The 25,692-nt window shown below is 38.0% G+C and overlaps 1 protein-coding gene across 11 annotated transcripts in view; it reads right to left on the bottom strand.

Moving 5' to 3' along the window:
- UTRN (utrophin) overlaps positions 1–25,692 on the bottom strand; it is a 581,880-nt gene that overhangs the window by 58,819 nt on the left and 497,369 nt on the right. For all 11 annotated transcript variants that reach the window (XM_005552038.5, XM_005552041.4, XM_074037195.1 and 8 more), the window contains 3 exons: positions 19,060–19,261; positions 5,980–6,065; positions 931–1,088 (listed from right to left, as the gene is read on the bottom strand). In XM_005552038.5, coding sequence (XP_005552095.3) covers positions 931–1,088; positions 5,980–6,065; positions 19,060–19,261 — 446 coding nt within the window. The remainder of the gene's footprint in view (positions 1–930; positions 1,089–5,979; positions 6,066–19,059; positions 19,262–25,692) is intronic.

Below are 25,692 nucleotides of genomic sequence, written 5' to 3'. Positions count from 1 at the left end.
CAAGATAACCTCTTGCCTCTCTTTGCAGATCTCTTTAAGGAAGTGGCGGGGCCCACGGAAATGTGTGACCAGAGGCAGCTTTCCATCATATGAGGAAACAGCAAGAAAGGTTGCAATGAACTAGAAGGTGGGCCCTCAGCAGACACTGAATCTGCTAGCACCTTGATCATGGACAGCCTCCAGAACAGTAGAAAATAAATTTCTGTTGTTTAAAATCCACCCAGTTTATGGTATTTTGTTAGAGCAGCTTGAACGAACTAAGACAGGATACAACAGTAAAATGATAGCCACAGTCCTTGTCTTCATGGAGCTCAGGTTCTTACGGAAGAAACAAACACTAAGCCATGAATTATATAATTCAGTGTGTAATTATAATTGTGCTGAGTATGAGAAGGAAGAGGTGGAAGATATTAAGGTGAATATAATAGGAAAATATAGCATTATCTGAAGAGGTCAGAGAAAGATTTTCAGAGGATGTGAGAGTTAAAGCTAAAATCTAAAGATCAAATAAGGATTAGGTATGAGAAGTGAGTTAGTGGGCAATGGGGAAGGAAGAATGTCTAAACAGCAGACACAGGTCTAAAGGCACTGCTGAGGCAGGAAACAAGGAAATAAAATAGTGCAGCTGGAAAGTGGAGAGCAAGGAGAAGAGTGGTAGGAGAGGAGGCCAGGAAAAGGGCAGAACGAACAGCATTTAATGGCACAGGTTAAACACTGTAGCTTTTATTAAAGAAAAACAGCAAGTCTCTTTGCAAGGGTTGCTATTTTTTGAAGCAAATGAGCCTTAGGAGATAAAATATACCACTTGTTAGATGGTACCCAAAGTCTTTCAGCATTTGGCTCCAGCCCGAGTTCCCTATCCCATGTCTCAGAACATCCTCAAAACCCTTCCCCAACACATCCTGCGTACCAGTGATCCTTCATGCTTACCTGTTGGAAGCAGCTGCGAACACTAGGCTCAATATTACTGCCTCCAAAAGCTGCCACTTCACCTAGCTGCCGGGGTATCTGGATGGCATCATGAAGTAACAGGCCCAGCTGCCTCTGGTCACACATTTCCGTGGGCCCCGCCACTTCCTTGAAGAGATCTGCAAAGAGAGGCAAGAGGTTAACTTCCATCTGCCTACAGTGTTCTTTTACTTAAAATATATCTTTGGTAATGTGGACTGAAACATGTAGATTAAAAAAATTTCAGAAGGACATGAATCTGATTAGTTGCCTCCTGAATTCCAATGACCTTAATATTCTGATCTTAATATTCTGCATTACGTATGATATTAGATTATTTTAAGAAGCATGTAGTTAACCCGTTCCTGCAAGAATGGGTTATATATACATATAAACATAAATCATGCATATATAGTATAAATCAGTAAACACAAATTTCCTTTTTAAAATGATACAATAAGCCCATATGAATTAATTTTATGACCTTCATAAGAAATTCCCTTCTTACTGAGAAAGAATGAGCCAAAATAAAGCTTCCTTCATGACTCATCAAAGGAATAGACGTGGTTGGGTGCTGTGGTGCATGCCTGTAATCTCATCTACTGGAGATACTAGGGCAGGAGGATCACTTGAGCCAGGAGTGAGATCAGTTTGCGCAACACAGCAAGACCCCAACTCAAAAAAAATTAAAAACAAAAAATAAAAGAATAAACGTAACTTAAATAACAAACCTTCAAATTTTAACAGATTTGTTTACCAACTTTTTGTGTTCACTCCTAAATTCAATATTCTACTAAATGTACGTATATTATAACTTATTTTAAAGACTTTTACATTCACATCTATTTTATATAAGAAGCACTAAAAAGTACAAGAAGGTGTGCTTTTTCTCTTTCGGGCCAGTCTCCCATTCCTTATTAGCTATAAACACTGTTTTTGTTTTACTTTATGTAACGAAATACATTTAATCAAATTTTAAAATGTGTGCATATTTTCACAAAGTTTTTAGGTTTTTCCATTCATTAAAAAGCTGATCTGTTTTATAATTCTCTTAATTCAATAAAATTAAAACTCTTCTATTTTGTCCACTCTTGGTTTTCCTTTTATTCACCATATACAATACTTTGAAGATCAAAATTATTATATAATTTTCAACAATAAAGCTAATATCCTAAGATAAGTTACTTTTGGAAGAGGAAGAAATTTCAAATACAAACAATCCATTTCATTATAGAAATTAATACTTTTTGGAAATAAATTCTGAAAATTCAAAAGCACTTAAAATCTAAATGTTCTTCATGTGAAATTTTCCAAGAATAGAAGAAAGTGGAGTAAATATTAATTGGATTCTAAAAATATTTTCAAACAGTACCTGATATCAGATCACAATGTATCATTTTCTCTCTCTTTTTTTTTTTTCTTTTTGAGATGGAGCGTCACTCTTGTTGCCCAGGCTGGAGTGCAACGGCACGATCTCGGATCACTGCAACCTCCGCCTCCCGGGTTCAATCAATTCTCCCACCTCAGCCTCCCGAGTAGCTAGGATTACAGGCATGTAACACCACACCTGGCTAGTTTTGTATTTTTACAGAGACAGGGTTTCTGCATGTTGGTCCGACTAGTCTCGAGCTCCCGACCATAGGTGATCTGACCCACATCAGCCTCCCAAAGTGCTGGGGATTACAGGCGTGAGCCACTGTGCCTGGCCCATTCTCTCTTTTTATAAGGAATATAATGCTAAATCTAATGCCGTCAATGGTGAAATTTCAAACTGAACCAAGCTCAGTGATACTGACACAGTAATTATAATGAAGTATGGCTTTAATTATAAGCATACATAGGGAAAGCAAATTCAATGAAGATAAATTTCATTTTTATTATAATTTTTTCACTTGGATTTGGTTAGAGCTCTACTTGTTTCTTTCCATTAAAAAAAAATAAGGCTATCATAGACAAAAATATTTATCCAGTAGTCTTAATATGATGTTTATTTTAAACCAGTCCCTGGGAAGAGGTCTGTTAAGTAAATAAAAGTTGATGAATATGTATAATAATCTTTACATAAAAGTATATGTTTTCAGCAAGATCAACTATGCCCAACTTTCCTCTTTTGAGGCATAGGGCTATACCACTATGCCACTATTAAGGTAAAACTACTCACAAAACATAAGGACAAAAGTGTCCTTAGACATTTTGACATATTTCTATAAATCCTTATAAAAGTTCCTACAAAAGTTCACATTCTCAACATTATAGTCAGATACAAAAAGCAGTGTCAGGGTAAAGGAATGGGTAATAAGAAAGTCATAATCTAAAAACTCAAATTCTAATAAATCAGCACAGAAGAGATGCTAATGATAATTTAAAAGGATGGTTTGAAAATGTGTACTTTTTTTTTTTTTTTTTTTAAGGTCTCGCTTCGTCATCCAGGCTGGAAGTGTGGTGGTCTGACTATGGCTCACTGCAGCCTCTGACTCCCAGGGCTCAAGTAATCCTCCCATCTTACCCTCCCAAGTAGCTAGGACTATAGGCATAAGCCACTGTGCCTGGTCTGTAAATGTGTTTTTGATGAGGCAAGGAAGCTAGCCAGCTATAAGCATAAAGACCAGGGCACTGTTAGAACCTAAACAAGGGATATTCTTAGGAAAGGACCAAGAGAAAAAAGTGTTATGGGGTTAAGACACTGACATTGGGCATTGTATTAATAAAATCAATGTTCAGACAGATACCGATGATCTTGAATGGCGGCCTTGCCGTTGCATTTGAAGAGCAAACTGTCTGGAATATCAATTCTAATAAAGGAAATAATAATGAGGAAGTTTCTGATATCAAGGGGGAAATAAAAACTGGAATCAGTGTGGTGAAGGTCCTCAAAGTAAAAAGCAAAACAAAACCCCAGGACATTCCAAAGTCTGGATATCTCAGTAAAGATTTAGATTAAAGATTAAAACCCAAGAGATTTCTTATTTAATTAGTCCTAAAATGGCATACTTTGTGGATTCAATTAAATATGAGAAATTTCACTGCAGAGGCTTCTGCTTCCCCTGCCAAAATCTGAAAGTTAATGTTGAATTATAGACAATGAAAGCTTTGAGGTTGAATTTGCATATATTTCAGAGTAAGCTCTACACTATAACTGTTACTTTCAGAGAACCCTAATTATTTCAGAAGCACAAGAAACCCCAAATCAGAGATGATAAAAAATCCATTTCTAATTTTGTAACATTGATATTTTCATTAACATTTGTCTTTCCTGATCATTATAAAAATGATAACTGGGCCAGGCGCGGTGGCTCAAGCCTGTAATCCCAGCACTTTGGGAGGCCGAGACGGGCGGATCACGAGGTCAGGAGATCGAGACCATCCTGGCTAACCCGGTGAAACCCCGTCTCTACTAAAAAATACAAAAAAAAAAAACTAGCCGGGTGAGGTGGCGGGCGCCTGTAATCCCAGCTACTCGGGAGGCTGAGGCAGGAGAATGGCGTAAACCCGGGAGGCAGAGCTTGCAGTGAGCTGAGATCCAGCCACTGCATTCCAGCCTGGGCGACAGAGCGAGACTCCGTCTCAAAAAAAAAAAAAAAAAAAAAAAAATGATAACTTCTTCAGCTTTGGAAATTACATCTTTTCATGATTATGATTCTGAAAACTACTTAAATTCTGGATAAAATGCCACAAAGCAAAAGCTCTGTGCAAAGCCTCCTTCTGCATGGGTAACTAGGCTCTCACTCCGTCATAGCACCCCATCTTGTAATCTTACAATCAGCTTTTCATTTCATATAAATCTACATCTCTTCACTGACATTCCTGTCAAACTATGTAGGAAAAACAGGCCATCACGGTCTAGACCTGAAATTCAAAATCAAATAACCTCACAGCAATCCCAGAAATGAAAAGCTATTAAAATGTACTCATGTTCACATAAGATACAAAACTGAACTAAGTTTACAGGGCCTATAATCAAATATCCTACTGTTTTTTAGTATCTCTCTATTCACAGAATATCCCTAATCCTCTCCCACAAATGTATAGATTTCTCTGTAAAGAATCATCTGGGAATAAGCATGATGGGATCAAATTCACATTTTATCGACAAAAATAAATCAAAATATATGTGATAGTAGTTAAGAGTTTGGGGACTCAGCGGCAATTGCTACCAATTATTCAAGAACTGCTATTTCTAGGTACCTTAAACATTACTCCTAATTCTTTTCCAAGCAGGAATTATTAGCTTCAGGTTTCAGTTGAAGAAAATTTGCTAAATTTCAGCTTCCTGAACTGTAAAATGGGAATACTCTTAGTTGGCAATATTCAATGAAATCACATAACCTGCCCAAAGACACTCAGCTACTAAGTGGCAGAAATTTGAAGACAGGCCCCCTTGGCTCCTGAGCACAAGCCTTTTCCAAAGCCAAGATATCTTTCATCAACTGACAGATAAAGGAACACTGTTGATTTATTTGGTAAATCTAAATATAACAAAAATTTAAAAATCATGTTTTATTTTGTCACAATGGTAAAATATGTTTATTTAGGATTATCATCTATGTCCATAAAGGTTCTAGTTCATCTTTTTCTTTTAAGCATTGGAAGTATAAAGAAATAAAAAAGTTTGGGCTTTGGAGTCAGAAAAACCTAGTATCTAATTCTAGCCCCATCCCTTATTGGCTCTGCAGTCTTAGACTAGATTCTTAGCCTATCTCAGCATTAATTTTCTCAGCCAGAAAAATGGAAATCCCAATGCTTACATTATGGAGGGATTATTCTAAGAATTAAATGAAATATAATTTGTAGTTAGGTCTCACTCCATCCAGGCACCTCATCTCTTAGTTATAATCAGTTTTTCATTTCACATAAAGCCCCAAGTCTGTGCACTGCCACCTTTTGTCCAACTTAGTATAGGCACAGTAAGGTTTAAAAAAAGAGAGAGAGAACTATTACTACTAACAAATTATATAATGTAAGTTTCCAGTAAATTGTTATAATCATTATTATTACTAAAAACACTGTTGGTATATGAAAGCTCTTACATACATCTGTACTTTTCTTCCAAGAGACCTTTGGAGAGAGACATCAATCCAATCTTCAGACTCTGCACTCTAATTTTTCCAGTTCGACCCCTAAAATTATAAGAATGTTAATGTATTAGATGCATTTAAAACCATATGCAGCATGTTAATTGCTTCTGAATATCTACTTTCTTGGGGCTAAACCATTAAAAATAATTATATCTTAAAGATGCAACTTTTCTATTAACTTTTAACAACTAGTATTAAACCTATACTGTAATTTCATGACATATATTAACAGGGTGTTTGGCCAAGTCTAGAAGAATACACAGCTTGAAGTCACTTTGCACATAACACATGAACTAAGAAGGACAAATTAAAGCAAAATGACAATGATAATTATAAAGCTGAAAAGATTTCACCTTTAAAAATACTATGAATTAAACCTATCTGTTAATAATTGTAGATGCAAGATTCAAAATAGCTAGAGCTGCACACTTTATACATGTGACTTCATACAGCAAGAAAAATCTAATCATATATGTAAAAACAAGAACACAAACAAGAAAATTATATACTAAGAGCTTACAACTTGCTGAATACTTATTGGTAATTAAGTATTAATTAAGTATAAATATTGGTATTTAAGTATTCAGCAAATTATAAGCCCTCAGTATGTAGTTAATTTTCTGTCAATGCTGTTTTTATTAATTACTATTGCAATTTTAATAGTCAGTGATCTTAGACAGATGTGAAATCCCTATTTGGGGAAGTATCAAATTATAATTAAAACAAGAATGTATTAAAAAATCAACACTAGAACATGGTTTTACACAACACTAAGGAGAGATCATTTCTATTTCACTTATAAGTCGACCAGATGAAACATGTTTTTTTAACTTTAAAAGCACAGAGTTTTCTTAATTTCATTGCTTATCAAAGAATTACTGAGTAATCTACCAAATGTTAGTCACAGTAGTCCCACTCCTAGGAATTGGAAGATAATTACAAAAATTAATAAGATATTATCCTTGCTATGAAATAACACATAGCCCAGAAAAAAGCCTTTATTGCTATCTTTATTATTGCAGATTTAGGATCCGTTTTCATTTTAGGTTTTTATTGTCAATTTTCTTATTTGTTTTTAACGCACAAGTAAAGCACACTTAAAACCTGTAACTGAAAGTTTACATAAATATATGGATGTATAAAAGTTAACAATTTGTGCTATTTTAAAAACATAAATATTTGAATCATGTAACTTTAATTTTATGCAGTCTTCTTGCCAAACTATATTTAATCACTGATTTTATTGATATTTTTACTAGTAATACTAATTGATATTCCTCCACTGTCAATTATATGTACTAAAGGAATTTTCTGTATGCATATTACAACACATAAAGTATGCAATAAATAAGAAAGGAAAACGTGCTTAGGGATTGGTGCAATGTATTTTCAAAGTACTCCCTCAATAGGCTAGAGTTGGTAATTTATATTAAATCATATCTAATAAACTCACTGAACCCTTAGTATGTAGGTATACGACATTCAGAATTAACCTCTGAAATGATTCATACTTAATATTAAAATAAGCATAGTCCTTCTAAGCAGACTTTCTAAATTAATATAATCATTCATTTCTCACAATTACAGAAATACTAGTTTCACATTAACCCTACAGAGAGTCATGCTACAAACTGTGTTTCTACTTTATATCTTTTAGAAGTTTCCTAATTATCACATGAAACACAATATTTGCTTCTTTTCAAAAGAAGGAAATGTTTACTCTCTGGACCCAGTCAGACAATAGACTTGCAAAGGATAACAGAAGGCTTTGTGAATGGGCTGAGACAAGTACACGAATGTGGCTAAGGACAAACTGATTCCTACGGGAAAAAATGGTCAAAATAATATGCATTACAGCATGACCCCCACTCTACTGTCACAATACAAGAAAGGAATATCGAAGATGGCCGAATACGAACAGCTCCAGTCTTCAGCTCCCAGCGTGAGCCACACAAAAAACAGGTGATTTCTGCATTATCAACTGAGGTACTGGGTTCATCTCACTGGGGAGTGCCGGACGATCGGTGCTGGTCAGCTGTTGCAGCCCGACCAGCGAGAGCTGAAGCAGGGCGAGGCATCGCCTCACCTGGGAAGCGCAAGGGAGAAGGGAATCCCTTTTCCTAGCCTGGGGAACTGAGACACACAACACCTAGAAAATCGGGTAACTCCCACCCCAATACTGCGCTTTAAGCAAACGGGCACACCAGGAGATTATATCCCACACCTGGCCGGGAGGGTCCCATGCCCATGGAGCCTTCCTCATTGCTAGCACAGCAGTCTGCGATCTAACTGCAAGGCAGCAGCGAGGCTGGGGGAGGGGCACCCGCCATTGCTGAGGCTTAAGTAGGTAAACAAAGCCCTGGGAAGATCGAACTGGGTGGAGCTCACAGCAGTTCAAGGAGGCCTGCCAGTCTCTGTAGACTCCACCTCTGGGGACAGGGCACAGCTAAACAACAACAACAACAACAACAACAACAAAGCAGCAGAAACCTCTGCAGACGCAAGCGACTCTGTCTGACAGCTTTGAATAGAGCGGTGGATCTCCCAACACGACGGTTGAGATCTGAGAACAGACAGACTGCCTGCTCAAGTGGGTCCCTGACCCCTGAGTAGCCTAACTGGGAGACATCCTCCACCAGGGGCAGACCAACACCCCACACCTCACACAGTGGGGTACACCCCTGAGAGGAAGCTTCCAAAGCAAGAATCAGACAAGTACACTCACTATTCAGCAGTATTCTATCTTCTGCAGCCTCTGCTGCTGACACCCAGGCAAACAGGGTCTGCAGTGGACCTCAAGCAATCTCCAACTGACCTACAGCTGAGGGTCCAGACTGTTAGAAGGAAAACTAACAAAACAGGAAGGACACCCACACCAAAACCCCATCAGTACGTCACCATCATCAAAGACCAGAGGCAGATAAAACCACAAAGATGGGGAAAAAGCAGGGCAGAAAACCTGGAAATTCAAAAAATAAGAGCGCATCTCCCCCTCCAAAGGATCGCAGCTCATCGTCAGCAACGGATCAAAGCTGGATGGAGAATGACTTTGACGAGTTGAGAGAAGAAGGCTTCAGTCCATCAAACATCTCAGAGCTAAAGGAGGAATTACGTACCCAGCGCGAAGAAACTAAAAATCTTGAAAAAAGAGTGGAAGAATTGACAACCAGAATAATTAATGCAGAGAAGGCCATAAACGAAATGAAAGAGATGAAAACCATGACATGAGAAATACGTGACAAATGCACAAGCTTCAGTAAGCGACTTGATCAACTGGAAGAAAGAGTATCAGTGATTGAGGATCAAATGAATGAAATGAAGCGAGAAGAGAAATCTAAAGAAAAAAGAAGAAAAAGAAATGAACAGGCTGGGTGCGGTGGCTCAAGCCTGTAATCCCAGCACTTTGGGAGGCCGAGACGGGTGGATCACGAGGTCAGGAGATCGAGACCATCCTGGCTAACACGATGAAACCCCGTCTCTACTAAAAAATACACAAAACTAGCCGGGCGCGGTGGCGGGCGCCTGTAGTCCCAGCTACTCGGGAGGCTGAGGCAGGAGAATGGCATAAACCCGGGAGGCGGAGCTTGCAGTGAGCTGGGATCCGGCCATTGCACTCCAGCCTGGGCGACAGAGCGAGACTCTGTCTCAAAAAAAAAAAAAAAAAAAAAAAAAAGAAATGAACAAAGCCTGCAAGAAGTATGGGATTATGTAAAAACACCAAATCTACGTCTGATTGGGGTGCCTGAAAGTGAGGGGGAAAATGGAACCAAGTTGGAAAACACTCTTCAGGATATCATACAGGAGAAATTCCCCAACCTAGTAGGGCAGGCCAACATTCAAATCCAGGAAATACAGAGAACGCCACAAAGATACTCCTCGAGAAGAGCAACTCCAAGACACATAATTGCCAGGTTCACCAAAGTTCAAATGAAGGAAAAAATCTTAAGGGCAGCCAGAGAGAAAGGTCGGGTTACCCACAAAGGGAAGCCCATCAGACTAACAGCAGATCTCTCGGCAGAAACTCTACAAGTCAGAAGAGAGTGGGGGCCAATATTCAACATTCTTAAAGAAAAGAATTTTAAACCCAGAATTTCATATCCAGCCAAACTAAGTTTCATAAGTGAAGGAGAAATAAAATCCTTTACAGATACCAAATGCTTAGAGATTTTGTCACCACTAGGCCTGCCTTACAAGAGACCCTGAAGGAAGCACTAAACATGGAAAGGAACAAATGGTACCAGCCATTGCAAAAACATGCCAAAATGTAAAGATCATCGAGGCTAGGAAGAAACTGCATCAACTAATGAGCAAAATAACCAGTTAATATCATAATGACAGGATCAAGTTCACACATAACAATATTAACCTTAAATGTAAATAGACTAAATGCTCCAATTAAAAGACACAGACTGGCAAACTGGATAAAGAGTCAAGACCCATCAGTCTGCTGTATTCAGGAGACCCATCTCACATGCAGAGACATACATAGGCTCAAAATAGAGGGATGGAGGAAGATCTACCAAGCAAATGGAGAACGAAAAAAAAAGCTGGGGTTGCAATACTAGTCTCTGATAAAACAGACTTTAAACCATCAAAGATAAAAAGAGACAAAGAAGGCCATTACATAATGGTAAAGGGATCAATTCAACAGGAAGAGCTAACTATCCTAAATATATATGCACCCAATACAGGAGCACCTAGATTCATAAAGCAAGTCCTTAGAGACTTACAAAGAGACTTAGACTCCCATAGAATAATAATGGGAGACTTCAACACTCCACTGTCAACATTACACAGATCAACGAGACAGAAAGTTAACAAGGATATCCAGGAATTGAACTCATCTCTACAGCAAGCAGACCTAATAGACATCTACAGAACTCTCCACCCCAAATCAACAGAATATACATTCTTCTCAGCACCACATCACACTTATTCCAAAATTGACCACATAATTGGAAGTAAAGCACTCCTCAGCAAATGTACATGAACAGAAATTATAACAAACGATCTCTCAGACCACAGTGCAATCAAACTAGAACTCAGGACTAAGAAACTCAAAACCGCTCAACTACATGGAAATTGAATAACCAGCTCCTGAATGACTACTGGGTACACAATGAAATGAAGGCAGAAATAAAGATGTTCTTTGAAACCAATGAGAACAAAGATACAACATACCAGAATCTCTGGGACACATTTAAAGCAGTGTGTAGAGGGAAATTTATAGCACTAAATGCCCACAAGAGAAAGATTGAAAGATCTAAAATTAACACTCTAACATCACAATTAAAAGAACTAGAGAAGCAAGAGCAAACACATTCAAAAGCTAGCAGCAGGCAAGAAATAACTACGATCAGAGCAGAACTGAAGGAGATAGAGACACAAAAAACCCTCCAAAAAATCAATGAATCCAGGAGTTGGTTTTTTGAAAAGATCAACAAAATTGACAGACCGCTAGCAAGACTAATAAAGAAGAAAAGAGAGAAGAATCAAATAGATGCAATAAAAAATGATAAAGGGGATATCACCACCGACCCCACAGAAATACAAACTACCATCAGAGAATACTATAAACACCTCTACGCAAATAAACTAGAAAATCTAGAAGAAATGGATAAATTCCTGGACACTTACACTGTCCCAAGACTAAACCAGGAAGAAGCTGAATCCCTGAATAGACCAATAGCAGGCTCTGAAATTGAGGCAATAATTAATAGCCTACCAACCAATAAAAGTCCAGGACCAGATGGATTCACAGCCGAATTCTACCAGAGGTACAAAGAGGAGCTGGTACCATTCCTTCTGAAACTATTCCAATCAATAGAAAAAGAGGGAATCCTCCCTAACTCATTTTATGAGGCCAACATCATCCTGATACCAAAGCCTGGCAGAGACATAACAAAAAAAGAGAATTTTAGACCAATATCCCTGATGAGCATCGATGCAAAAATCCTCAATAAAATACTGGCAAACCGGATCCAGCAGCACATCAAAAAGCTTATCCACCATGATCAAGTTGGCTTCATCCCTGGGAGGCAAGGCTGGTTCAACATATGCAAATCAATAAACGTAATCCAGCATATAAACAGAACCAAAGACAAAAACCACATGATTATCTCAATAGATGCAGAAAAGGCCTTTGACAAAATTCAACAGCCCTTCATGCTAAAAACGCTCAATAAATTCGGTATTGATGGAACATATCTCAAAATAATAAGAGCTATTTATGACAAACCCACAGCCAATATCATACTGAATGGGCAAAAACTGGAAAAATTCCCTTTGAAAACTGGCACAAGACAGGGATGCCCTCTCTCACCACTCCTATTCAACATAGTGTTGGAAGTTCTGGCTAGGGCAATCAGGCAAGAGAAAGAAATCAAGGGTATTCAGTTAGGAAAAGAAGAAGTCAAATTGTCCCTCTTTGCAGATGACATGATTGTATATTTAGAAAACCCCATTGTCTCAGCCCAAAATCTACTTAAGCTGATAAGCAACTTCAGCAAAGTCTCAGGATAAAAAATTAATGTGCAAAAATCACAAGCATTCTTATACACCAGTAATAGACAAACAGAGAGCCAAATCAGGAATGAACTTCCATTCACAATTGCTTCAAAGAGAATAAAATACCTAGGAATCCATCTTACAAGGGATGTAAAGGACCTCTTCAAGGAGAACTACAAACCTCTGCTCAGTGAAATCAAAGAGGACACAAACAAATGGAAGAACATACCATGCTCATGGATAGGAAGAATCAATATCGTGAAAATAGCCATACTGCCCAAGGTAATTTATAGATTCAATGCCATCCCCAGCAAGCTACCAATGAGTTTCTTCACAGAATTGGAAAAAACTGCTTTAAAGTTCATATGGAACCAAAAAAGAGCCCGCATCTCCAAGACAATCCTAAGTCAAAAGAACAAAGCTGGAGGCATCACGCTACCTGACTTCAAACTATACTACAAGGCTACAGTAACCAAAACAGCATGGTACTGGTACCAAAACAGAGATATAGACCAATGGAACAGAACAGAGTCCTCAGAAATAATACCACACATCTACAGCCATCTGATCTTTGATAAATCTGAGAAAAAAAAGAAATGGGGAAAGGATTCCCTATTTAATAAATGGTGCTGGGAAAATTGGCTAGCCATAAGTAGAAAGCTGAAACTGGATCCTTTCTTTACTCCTTATACGAAAATTAATTCAAGATGGATTAGAGACTTAAATGTTAGACCTAATACCATAAAAACCCTAGAAGAAAACCTAGGTAATACCATTCAGGACATAGGCATGGGCAAGGACTTCATGTCTAAAACAGCAAAAGCAATGGCAACAAAAGCCAAAATTGACTAATGGGATCTCATTAAACTAAAGAGCTTCTGCACAGCAAAAGAAACTACCATCAGAGTGAACAGGCAACCTATAGAATGGGAGAAAATTTTTGCAATCTACTCATCAGACAAAGGGCTAATATCCAGAACCTACAAAGAACTCAAACAAATACAAGAAAAAAAAACAAACAACCCCATCAAAAAGTGGGAAAGAGATAGAACAGACATTTCTCAAAAGAGGACATTCATACAGCCAACAGTTCCATGAAAAAATGCTCATCATCACTGGCCATCAGAGAAATGCAAATCAAAACCACAATGAGATACCATCTCACACCAGTTAGAATGGCGATCATTAAAAAGTCAGGAAACAATAGGTGCTGGAGAGGATGTGGAGAAATAGGAACACTTTTACACTGTTGGTGGGATTGTAAACTAGTTCAACCATTATGGAAAACAGTATGGTGATTCCTCAAGGATCTAGAACTAGAAGTACCATATGACCCAGCCATCTCATTACCGGGTATATACCCAAAGGATTATAAATCATGCTGCTATGAAGACACATGCACATGTATGTTTATTGCGGCACTATTCACAATAGCAAAGACTTGGAACCAACCCAAATGTCCATCAGTGACAGACTGGATTAAGAAAATGTGGCACATATATACCATGGAATACTACGCAGCCATAAAAAAGGATGAGTTTGCGTCCTTTGTAGGGACATGGATGCAGCTGGAAACCATCATTCTCAGCAAACTATCGCAAGAACAGAAAACCAAACACTGCATGTTCTCACTCATAGATGGGAACTGAACAATGAGATCATTTGGACTCAGGAAGGGGAATATCACACACCGGAGCCTATCACGGGGAGCGGGGAGGGGGGAGGGATTGCATTGGGAGTTATACCTGATGTAAATGATGAGTTGATGGGTGCTGACAAGTTGATGGGTGCAGCACACCAACATGGCACAAGTATACATATGTAACAAACCTGCACATTATGCACATGTACCCTACAACTTAAAGTATTAAAAAAAAAAAAAAGATAAAAAAAAAAAAAGAAAGAAAGGAATATCATCAGGAAGACAACTGACACTGTCAATCACCCAGTCATCACACCATCACCAGTTACGAAGGCTTACTGTGATACCGGCATTGCTCTGTGTACTGTTGGGACCAAGAGAAAAGTAGAAGACATAATTCCTACCCCAGATGAACTCACACACTAGCTGAGGAAGGTAAGATAAGAACACAACTAGAAAACATGAGACAATCCTTTATGTATGGAAATCAAAAATCAAGTACAAGATGATTGTGGCTGTCTATCATTAGTAATACGTAGTCATGTGATACGTAGTCATTACGTAGTTTGACTATGTAGTCTATACTAATACGTAGTCATTAGTTTTTCAACATGTGACAGAGAAGATAAACCTAAAATCAGACATAGAAGGTATATCGTGGCATGACTGTCCCAAGTAGGAGAAAGTGAAGTATCACAGAGAAAGCCTGAGCAAAGGCATAGAGGCAGGGGTGTGAGCATCAGAGATAAGACACGTTCAGGCCGGGCGTGGTGGCTCATGACTGTAATCTCAGCACTTTGAGAGGCCGAGGTGGGCAGATCAAGAGGTCAGGAGATCGAGACCATCCTGGCCAACATGGTGAAATCCCATCTCTACTAAAAATACAAAAATTAGCTGGGCGTGGTGGTGCGTGCCTGTAATCCCAGCTACTCGAGAGGCTGAGGCAGGAAAATCGCTTGAACCAGGGAGTCGGAGGTTGTAGTGAGCTGAGATCGCGCCACTGCACTCCAGCCTGGTGACAGAGTGAGACTGTCTGAAAAAAAACCAAAACCAAAACAAACAAATAAGATGTACTCAGGTGGGACAGAGACTTGCATCAAGGTTAACTGGTTGACCAAACTGTACAGCTTACGTGGGACCAGACAATAAAGGACATTGACGTAAATGAGCTACCTGGATGTGAGAGACAAGAGGGACACAGTAAAATATATTAGTGAGTGACATAGTCCAGTGTTGAAATATTTAGTCTCCTGATAGTTTTCATAGGCAACTCTTTAAGTTGGTTTAACTGTAAAGACATTTACTTTATAAAATTATATCATCTTTGGAACAGTGGAAAAAATGACACTGCAGCAAATGAGGTTAATATTTTTGGTAGGAAAAAACCATATTTAAACCAAGTACTCCAGACTATTGCTTTATACCATGATTTAAACACTTTTGATGTCCATTAAAGCCAGAAGGAAGATTGTGAAATTAAGACCTTTTAATCTGGGAAGATGACTGAGGCTGCAAATTCATAAATGAAATCAATTTTATCTTTATAAAGTACTTTTAAAATATATTAGTTCATTTGCCCTTCATAATCACCTTTTGTGTGGTAAGCAGAGTGGATATTTTTATTTCAATTTCAATTTTTCAGATGAAAAATTAAGATGCCAATGTTAAGTAGCTGCCAACCCACACAGCAACCAGAACCAAAAATCTGAATTATTGTTATCCACGACAGATGAAAAGAAATTTTTTTTACAAAGTTCAGAATATCAGGAGGTGGGTACATGTTAAAATTGGAAAAAAAAAACTGTGTACTTAAAGTACTATGTTTCCTAGATATGGCAATATAATAAGAATAATCAAGTGATTATCAAAAGATTCTGAATATTAGTTCTTTAATTATGACTAATATGTAATAGGTAGATAAATTCTCCTGTCTCACTGGGTAAGGTTTTCAATTAGTAAAGAGAAAAGGGCAGAATTAAAGATCCCCAAATCCTTCTACTTTGAGAATTCTGTGATCTGCGTGTGCATCACTCATTATCAAGAGCTGGCTGAAGCTGAAAACACCAGTTCTGGCTATATCACATGACAGGAAGGAAGGCAGCCACGGATATATGATTAGTGAGTGAATGTCAGGATGGCTGAATGAATAGAAATGTTAGAACAAGGTACCATTCCTCAGATTCACAGATGTATGAGTCTGTAATGTCCTAATTGGAGGGCAGATAGTAATTTCTATCTGATTCTCAAAATTATTGGTTGAAAAGAGTTAATAACTATTACTTAGATTAAAAAATAAATCACGGTTGTTAGAGAAACCTGGGCAACCAGCTCTGGCCATCTGACACTACTGTCATAAGAGTAACTGTTTTTTCCATAGATTAATCCCCAATACTCTTCTCCAAGATAGAAAGCTACATTGAATGTGCACCATTCTGATCCAGCTTGGTCTTTGCCATCTTTCTTTTGCATAGAAGGGAGATTAGTCCTGAAAGATTTTTTTTTTCCTTTGAAATGAAAAATGAGAAATTTTGAGATACTGTCTTTCTAAATGAGAAATAGTGGCAAAGTGTAGCAGTTTCCACATTCCCATTTGATGGTGGGAAGTGGAACTGTGCCAACATTTAACTCCCTCAGTATGAATCATGCCATTTCACACACTGCTTCCTCCCAACCAAGTGGCACTATTCCCTTTAGGCTGTCCGGTGAAAAGAGCATATGTGTGCATTATGCCCTGAACTGTGTCCCCTAAAATTTATAGGTTAAGGTCCTAACTCCTAGTACCTCAGAATGTGACTGCATTTGGAGATAGGGTCTTTAAAGATGTAATTAAGTTAAAATGGGGTCATTAGAGTGTGTCTTAATTTGATATGACTGGTGTCCTTAGAGGAAAAGGAGATGAGCATGCAGCAGACAAGGAAAAATCTTGTGAAGACACAGGGAGAAAACGACCATCTGCAGACCAGAAAGAGTGGCTTCCATAAAGACTCAACCTGGCCAGCACCTGGATCTCACACTCTTAGTGTCTAGAACTGTTAGGAAATAAATTTATCTTGTTGAAGCCATTCAGTCTATCATTCTTTCTTATGGCAGACCCAGAAAACCAAAACAGTATGTCAGAGCCATGGACAATAGAAGGCAACTGAACCTCTTCCCCAGTTCTTCCTTAAAAGGTAGTTCAAGATGTATACCTCTACCATATTCTGTAGGACTGAATGGAGTTCCGAAGTATTCTATGAATTTAGCAATTTTCCTGGGATGTAAAAGTTAAGTTATAGGCTTTGTAGTTAAAACACCTTTGTCCAACTATTTTGGTGAATTTACTATGAAAAAGTATCTTTTGAGGATTTAAATTATTAAAGAACAACTTAATGGTGGATTAAGGCTAATGGTAATATTTTACCCTAGGAGAACTTAAAATGTGCATTAAAATGAAATGTACTAAAAAATATCGGACAGGGATACTGTAAATCCCATATTCATTATGGTAGCTGAGACTCGTGCTTCAGTGAGTTTCTTAAGAGCCCTCAAGCACACAATGGCTGATTATTTAGAAAGACTTTATTAAGATATTTGTGAACACTGAAAGATAAAATATTTTTCTAATTAAAAAAATAGAGAGAGGAGGATAGGGAAAGTTTCATTAATTGATATAAAATTACATATAGGTGGGGGAATAAGTTCTAGTGTTGTATAGCACTGTAGGGTGAATATAGGAAACAATAATTTATCTCACAGGTTCAAAAGATAGAAGAGAGGATTCTGAATGTTTCCAACATAAAGAAGTAATAAATATTTCAGAACAACAGTTCTAGTTTTCTTTTCTTTTTTTGAGACAGAGTCTGGCTCTGTCACCCAGACTGGAGTGGAGTGGTGCGATCTCAGTTCACTACAATTTTGCCTCTTGGGTTCAAGAGATTCTCCTGCCTCAGCCTCCCAAGTAGCTGAGATTACAGGTGCCCGCCACCATGTCTGGCTAATTTTTGTATTTTTAGTAGAGAGGGGGTTTCACCATGTTGGTCAGGCTGGTCTCGAACTCCTAACCTCAGGTGATCCACCCCCGCCCCCCTCGGCTTCCCAAGGATTACAGGCATGAGCCACCGTGCCCGGCCCAGTTCTAGTTTTCTTATTTCATCTTTGCATACTTCAACCCCCTACCAGAACAATGAGTAATTCCTAATGTTTCAGAAATGTCAGCCCACAGTAGGTCTTTCTAGAACTGACTACTTCACAAATGCACTGTCGTTTTCAAAAGGGCCAAAGTAATGGCAAATGAGTTATGCTGGGAGTTGTGAGTGTGCTTTATGTAACAGTGAGTACCTAATTAAATGACAGATATTAAAGTGTCCTGTAGCATAAATTATTTAAAACACCATATATATATATACACACGCACACATAACCACTATGCAAATAAAGCGAATATTAAAAGACTATCTCGTTCATTGCCATTCAAATCACTCTTCAGTTGGATTACAAAGATTGTAGAGCAGATTATTATGAGCTAATAAATTATTCTAATTCATAACAATAAATAGAAGATTTTTTATTTTGAAAAAAGAAATACTGTGAGACATTATGAAACAAGAAGGAAGTAGGACTTAGCTATATTGTTTCCCTAGCTTCTTGGCAAAGAATACTATAAATTTGACAGTCTTTGTAAATTGAAGCAAAATTTTAAAATGAAAGATACACATTCTTTTTTGTTCTATCGTTTGTTAAGAGTTCAATGATTTGTAAAATCATTCATTTTCAACAACAAACATAAATATTTCCACTGGGAAAGTAATTTGAAAGCACTTATTAAAAAATACACTTAAAAATCAGACATTTTCCATTAACATATTTCATTCAATTATTATATTTTAATGAGAAAAAATATAAACTTACGTGTCATAGACATTGAGCAACCAATTGAGACACATATCCACACAGAGTGGAACATTGACCAGGTCCTTATGCATTTGCTCAAGTCCATCATAAGTTGTTGTCAGACAGTTGATGACATCTGGAACACTGAGGAGCTGGTCATTTTGGTTCAGCTTGTGCTGTTTGAAAATTTCATTTGTTGTACTCAACTCTAAGAGATCCACTAACCAGGGGAGAAGAAGGAATGTGTACAGTCATTACATTACATAACAACATAAAAACAAAGGCATTTCTAGTCTCAAGTACTTAGTTTGATTCTTCAATTTAAGAATCTTTCCTTTTTAGCTAAATTTCAGCTTTTAAAGAAACAAACACATTTCTATTCTTACATTTTACCACACTTTCATACTTTTGAATCTGGACTCTGTCGCTACCCAATCTTATCCCATTTTTTGCTCTTTGGAATATTAATTTTTCCTACTTTCTTTTTCCGGTTTTCCCTTTGCCAGGCTCTTTTTGCTTTTAAATGTAGCAAGGCATAAATCTCTCAATCTACTTCAAATGGCAACACATATCAAATATTACACTGCTCTCCTCATCTTAACTCCTGCAAACAGCCTGTGCACTGCTCTCTTCATTCTTTGTATCATAGCCAAACTAATTGTTCTTAAGCAGTTTTTTATCATGTACATCATTACACACAAAGTTTACTGAAAAACAGGTTTTGTAGAAAAATAACAGCTCTCCACTGCCTGCTGAATCAAGCCCGATCTATAAGATTGTCACAATCTGGCCATAACCTGATTTACTTCCGATGATGCTCTGACACAGAGGTGACCTGTAGCTAAGAAGAAGTACTGGGGCTTCCCAGGACAGTCCCCACATCCATTAGTCTTCATAAATTTGTTCCCATTCTTACTCTTCATGTGCACCATATCTATGGTAGGCATGGCTGGTGATAGAGCCAGGAGGGTGTGCACAGGAGGCAAACGCAGAGCCCCTGCTCTCAAAGACATACTGATGGCTTTACTAAAAGGAAGAGTAAACATGCCCTATAAGAAGAATATGCAAATTTCTGCTAGAGCTACTACTTCTAGGAGAGGAAGGACAACTGGAAAAGGCTCCTTGGAGGGGTGTGATTTGAAATGGGCCTTGAGAAATGGATAAAATACAAGAGATCCACATGAAGTAAGAAAAGAATTCCAGGTTTAGAGAAGTGCTTGAGAAAAGGCAAGAATTCAATCAAGTCCAGAGGCTCTAAGGAATGGTGGACTGCGGTGTGGGTGATGTGTGGCTTACTCATGAGTGGTGTTTGCCTACAGTGAAACAGGAGAAATGCATGGGCCAGGCACACACTGCCCAAGGGGAGGCCTGCAAAGGCCTGAAGGAGGAGTTTAGATGAAAATGACAAAAGCTTTCTTTATTTAATCAATTTTGAGTCATTCATTCACTAACTGAAAACAGACAGACAAAGCAGATTACCAAACTACCATGTATCTATACATTTATTGATTGTAGAGATGACTCTTCCAAATCTAAACATCTGAGTAAGGAAAATTAGAGCCCACATTAACTCAAGGTCTGCTCATAGAAATCAGTTTTTATAAAATTCTTTCTCTGTCTCTGTATTTAAGCTTTTGGCATAAGAAAATTAGACTAGAAGAACTCTAATCTTATTTTTTCTTATTTTTTAACTTTTTAGCATTAAAAAATAAGAGGCAAAGAGAAAATATTTGGTTATATACATATATGTCATATATTTAAATTTTTAGCATTAAAAATAAGAGGCAAAGAGAAAAAATAAGGTTATATACATATAAAACCAACTTCTCTTCGTCTGATGCAAAAACTGTTCTCTCAAAAAAAATGACATATTCTGACAGTTAACTAAAATGAACAAATAGCTTCTTTTGTATTTACCCATTTGTAACCATTCAATAACTACTAATTTTGAATTTTTAAAGACAAATATGAAATGTGTCCATGCTAGCTCTCTGACTAACATAGAATTATTTATTTTTTCAAGTTATCTACAAATTAAAAGAACTGCTTTAAACCCGTACAGATTAAATGATTTCAAAAACAACTCAACAGGGAAGACTTTTTTTTTTCTTTTTCTTTTTCTTTTTTTTTTTTTTAAAAAGATAAACATAAAACATACAAGTCTGGATAACGAAACAATTCATTTCCTTCAGATGTCAAATGTATCATTGGTAAACTTAAGCTAATAGCAAAAAAATAAGTCAAATAATCCTCATATGAGTTAGAGATGGTGTCAGAAAAAAACTAAGAACTATTTGGAATTTTCACTGTCATTCTTACCTCGTTTCTTTGCCCTGTACACTTGACTCTTGAACAGCGCAAGTTTGAACTGTGAGGGTCCACCTACACGTGGAGTTTTTCCAATTAAAGTTAACCACTGAGAGTGCCTGCCTCTCCTGCCTCCTCTGCCACCTCCTCTACCCTTTCTGCCTCTGTTACCCCTGAGACAGCAATACCAACCTCTTCTTCCTCCTCCTCAGCTTATTCAACATGAAGTTGACAAAGATGAAGACCCTTTATGATGAGCACTTCCACTTAGTGAATATTAAATATATTTTCTTTTATTATTTTCTTGATATTTTCTTTTCTCTAGCTTACTTTGTTGTAGAGTAAGAGTATACAATACATAGCATATCAAATATGTTTTGACTGTTAATGTTAAGTTTTGGGTGTCAAGGGTCAACTGTACAGTTTTCAATTGTAAACTTCTAGAGGGCAGAAGCAAAGAGCCTGACAAAGGAAAGTGTTTAATAAAGGGCAGTAGCTAGGGAACTACAGCTCCCCACAGACACCAAGGAACATATTCAAATATGGCCAAAAGGCTCAAAGTTTTCTGAATTCCAACATCAATTATGCCAGTAACACAGCGCTGCTATTGGATCGCCACATGGCATCAGGTGACAACAGACCAAATTCCAAAAAGTCCATTTCCTGCATCAAGCTGTTCCTGTATTTCTTTCTGAAGTCTCCCTGGTGATACACTCTGTAGCTGTGACACTGATTTGCCACATCCCACAGACTATCATGTCTTCAATTTTTAGTGATTTACTCTGACACTTTGTCTTAGTGCCTAAGTCAAGCACAAATCTTCCTGAAGTGTGTCACATTTACGTACCTTTAAATAACTGACTGCATTTAAATCATAGAAAATTATGATTAAGATTTTCTCGTTTAAAAGGGAGACAAATGACAGCTCAGTCATGTGGTAAATGAAACAAACAGCAGAATCATTTTCTATCCAACTTTCTGACTTTTTCTTTAACCCCACATATAAGGCACAGTGGATGGAATAGAAATGCATCATCATTCTCCTGCTCTGCAAAGCAATGAACACTGTTTAGCACCCAATGTTGGGCTTCTCTGACACTTCTCCAGGTGTCAAGCTATGTAGCCATTCTTTATTTTTTTAATTATTTTGTTATTATTATTTTAGCATTTCCCCTATCTCCTCTTCCCCAGAAATATAGGCAGAGCTCAAGGTTTCACAACTGGCCTTTCACTCTGTGAGCCTGAGGCACTCACTCACTCCCCTTATTTCTGTTATTGCTTCTCTTTGGATGGTTCCAGATTCTCTTTTCTCCTGTTGATCTCCTGCCTCAACACTTGACCTGCGTACCATTGCTCTGATCCCTACAAGAGCTACATAATTCTCTTTCAGGAACCTCTACCCATAAAGGCCTAGCCTTCTTGTCATGATGAAATCCAATCTGCAAACCATGAAATATCCTAACATCCTTCCTTCTTCTACCCTCCACAATTTACCAACTACCCAGTTCCCCCAGTCATCAGTTCTCCCTCAGGCAGCCTTAAAAACCCAGACCCTCATCTCCCTTCCTACAACTCCCAGTCAGCTCAGCCTGGATCATCCTTTGCCTGAACTATTTCCCCATTCTCTGTTCTCTGCCCTTTGGTCTTGCTTAGCTATTCCCTAAAGCATACTTCCACCTCTGGCCCTATCTGTAAACTCCCACAATAAAGAAAATGCCTCATGGCTTCCCATTCTACAATGAAAAATATCCAAACATGAAATACAACACAGTAAGAACTTGAGGAACAAAATAGAAAGGAATTTCAGGAAAGAAATGACCTTCAAATTGACCTAAACTAACTTTAAGGAAATTTCTGGATATTGGACAAATAGCTAAGCTATTCCATTCAGACTCTATAAGTTGATGTTCCCTGAACACCATCCACACCTTAATTCTCACACAGATAACTCCTTCCCTTCTTATCCCCAATTAACTGCCTCATGCCTAAATCCCAGGTGCCTTTTATAGCCTGGCTCATATGCCCACTAATCAAGGAAACCTGCCTTCTTCATAATGAGGGGACTCTCTTCCTCCTCAGAATATACTTCTCTTTTGCTTCTCTGCTATTACCTATCACATAAAGTTTCAAAATCAAAATACAAAGGAATACAGAAAATACATACATGTAATCTAAAAGAAAATAATAGAACAAATACCCATTAGTCCATCACACAGCTAAAAAAAAATAGAATGTTACCACTATCTTGGAAGCCCTTTGGAAATCCTGCCTAATTACATCCTCTTACAATTACGGGGCTAACCACTAACCTTTGTATTTCATTTTCAGTTTTTAAAAGTGTCTATGTGTCCCTAAATAATAAAGCAGTTAGCTTTGCATGGGTTGAACTACATATAAATGGAACAAAGTGGTAGAAATTTTTTTCTGCTATTTAATTTTTTCATTTAATTTTATAGTTCTAAGATTAAATCATGTTGATGCTGATTACTAGCTCATTGATTTTTGTTGCTGTATTATATTTATAAATATGCCAAATCTGAATAAGTTTACTATTAAAAAATGCTGCTATAAATCTCCTTGGACACGTCTTCTGGCGTACTGCTATATAACCTTCAAACTCAAATCATTCACTCAGTGTGTCCTAAGCAACCCCTGCTCTGTGCCAGAAATTGTCTGAGATCCTAAGTAGAGAAGAACACAGACTTATCCCTCCCATGATGGAGAAGCAAACAATAACTAATAAACAGATTATTAAAAATTATGACTGACACTTTGCCTTAGTGCCTAAATCAAGCACCAGAAGTGTCATCTAAGGAAAAGAACAGTTCTATGAGGAGCCATAGAAAACCTCATTAAAAGAGAGGTGATCTACAACATTGAGACCTACAGGGATGAGTGTACCAGCCAAGGGAAGAACAGAAGTATTAAGTTGGTCCAAAAGTAATTGAGGTTTTCGCCATTACTTTTAATGAAATACCCTAACTTACTTTTAATGGCAAAAACTGCAATTATTTTTGCACCAACCTATACAAAGAGCTAGGACAAGTGCTTTTTAGGCAGGAGGAATGGAATACAGAGTTTGCCATTTCTATCACTAAGTGGATGATGAAATGGTGATACCCCGGTGGAGCAGAGGGAAGGAGGTGGACAGAGAGGTGAGCCAGGCAAAGACCATTCTGTTCTGAGGGCACCAGGAATCTTTTGTAAGCAGGGCATTGGGTCCCTGTGCAACGTTCTCCAAATATGAGTTCCTTGATTGTGAGAATCAAGTCCCTTTATAATATTTTATTTCCTGCACAATCTTGGGGCCCAACAAATGAATGAACAATGACACTGCCCTCTGCCTTATGCTGGGTGGGGATTTGCACATAATGAGAGACAGCCATGACTGAAAGTAGTTCACAGTGGAGACAGGGCAATCCACCTAACATTATTCGAGCACACAAAGGCAAGCACTTGTCACTAAGGTGAGAGAACCTGCTATTACAGGCAATCATAAACTACTGGGAAAACCATGGAGACAGGTAGGATTAGCTTATAAATGTTTCCAAAAGAGGTAAATCTTTAACAGTATTTGGGAGGAATAAAGGGTTATAGGCCATTGCAGAGAAAGGGTCAGGGTATTTCTAGTAAATGGAAAGGAAGGGAGAGGAAGAAGCAGATTAATAATAAACTGGTGAGCTCCAGGAGTGGCCCACAGGCCTTGGCTGGAGGGCAGTGGGAGAAGGCAGTGGGAAAAGTGAAGGCCAGTTGGCTCTGAAAAAAGCACCTCATATACTTGAAATCCAATACAATCTAGCCCTTTTCTAACTGTCATTTAGTTGTTTGTCACTACCAATTTAGTTTAGAAGTTGGAGGAGTCCCTTCTGTTCATCTCAGGTTTGAGGGGAAGAGCTGAGGAGGGGGTTTTTTTCTTTAGGAACCTAAAGAACCAAGAGAAGAAAACACTAAATGTGTTAATATGTTTATCCACCCAGAAGTGTTGTTGAAAACTGGGACCATGTTCATAACGACACAAAGCAGTCTTCTGTCAATGGAAATTTTGTGGCTGAGTCATCTGTCCCCATTTTACAGCTCATCAGGCCTGAGAAGAACTTCCAGACCCATCAGCTGAATCCTGGAGGTGCAGCTGAGCCTCTTTCAAAACTGCTGTCACCACGGACTCCTGCGCAGACCAAACATCCCTTTTGTGTGTTCATAATTTACTTCCTATTCCCTTTTCACTCAACATACTGATCAGTAGCCAGAGGGTGGTGGCTTTCTTTCATTTGTCCTGGTAATTCTGCAACACTTGCTGCAACTACTACAACCTGCTAATTATCTTTGAGGTTCTGTGGATTATGC

This window comes from Macaca fascicularis, chromosome 4, assembly GCF_037993035.2.
Source record: "Macaca fascicularis isolate 582-1 chromosome 4, T2T-MFA8v1.1".
Classification (NCBI taxonomy): Eukaryota; Metazoa; Chordata; class Mammalia; order Primates; family Cercopithecidae; genus Macaca; species Macaca fascicularis.
This window is presented reverse-complemented; position numbering and strand designations above follow the sequence as displayed.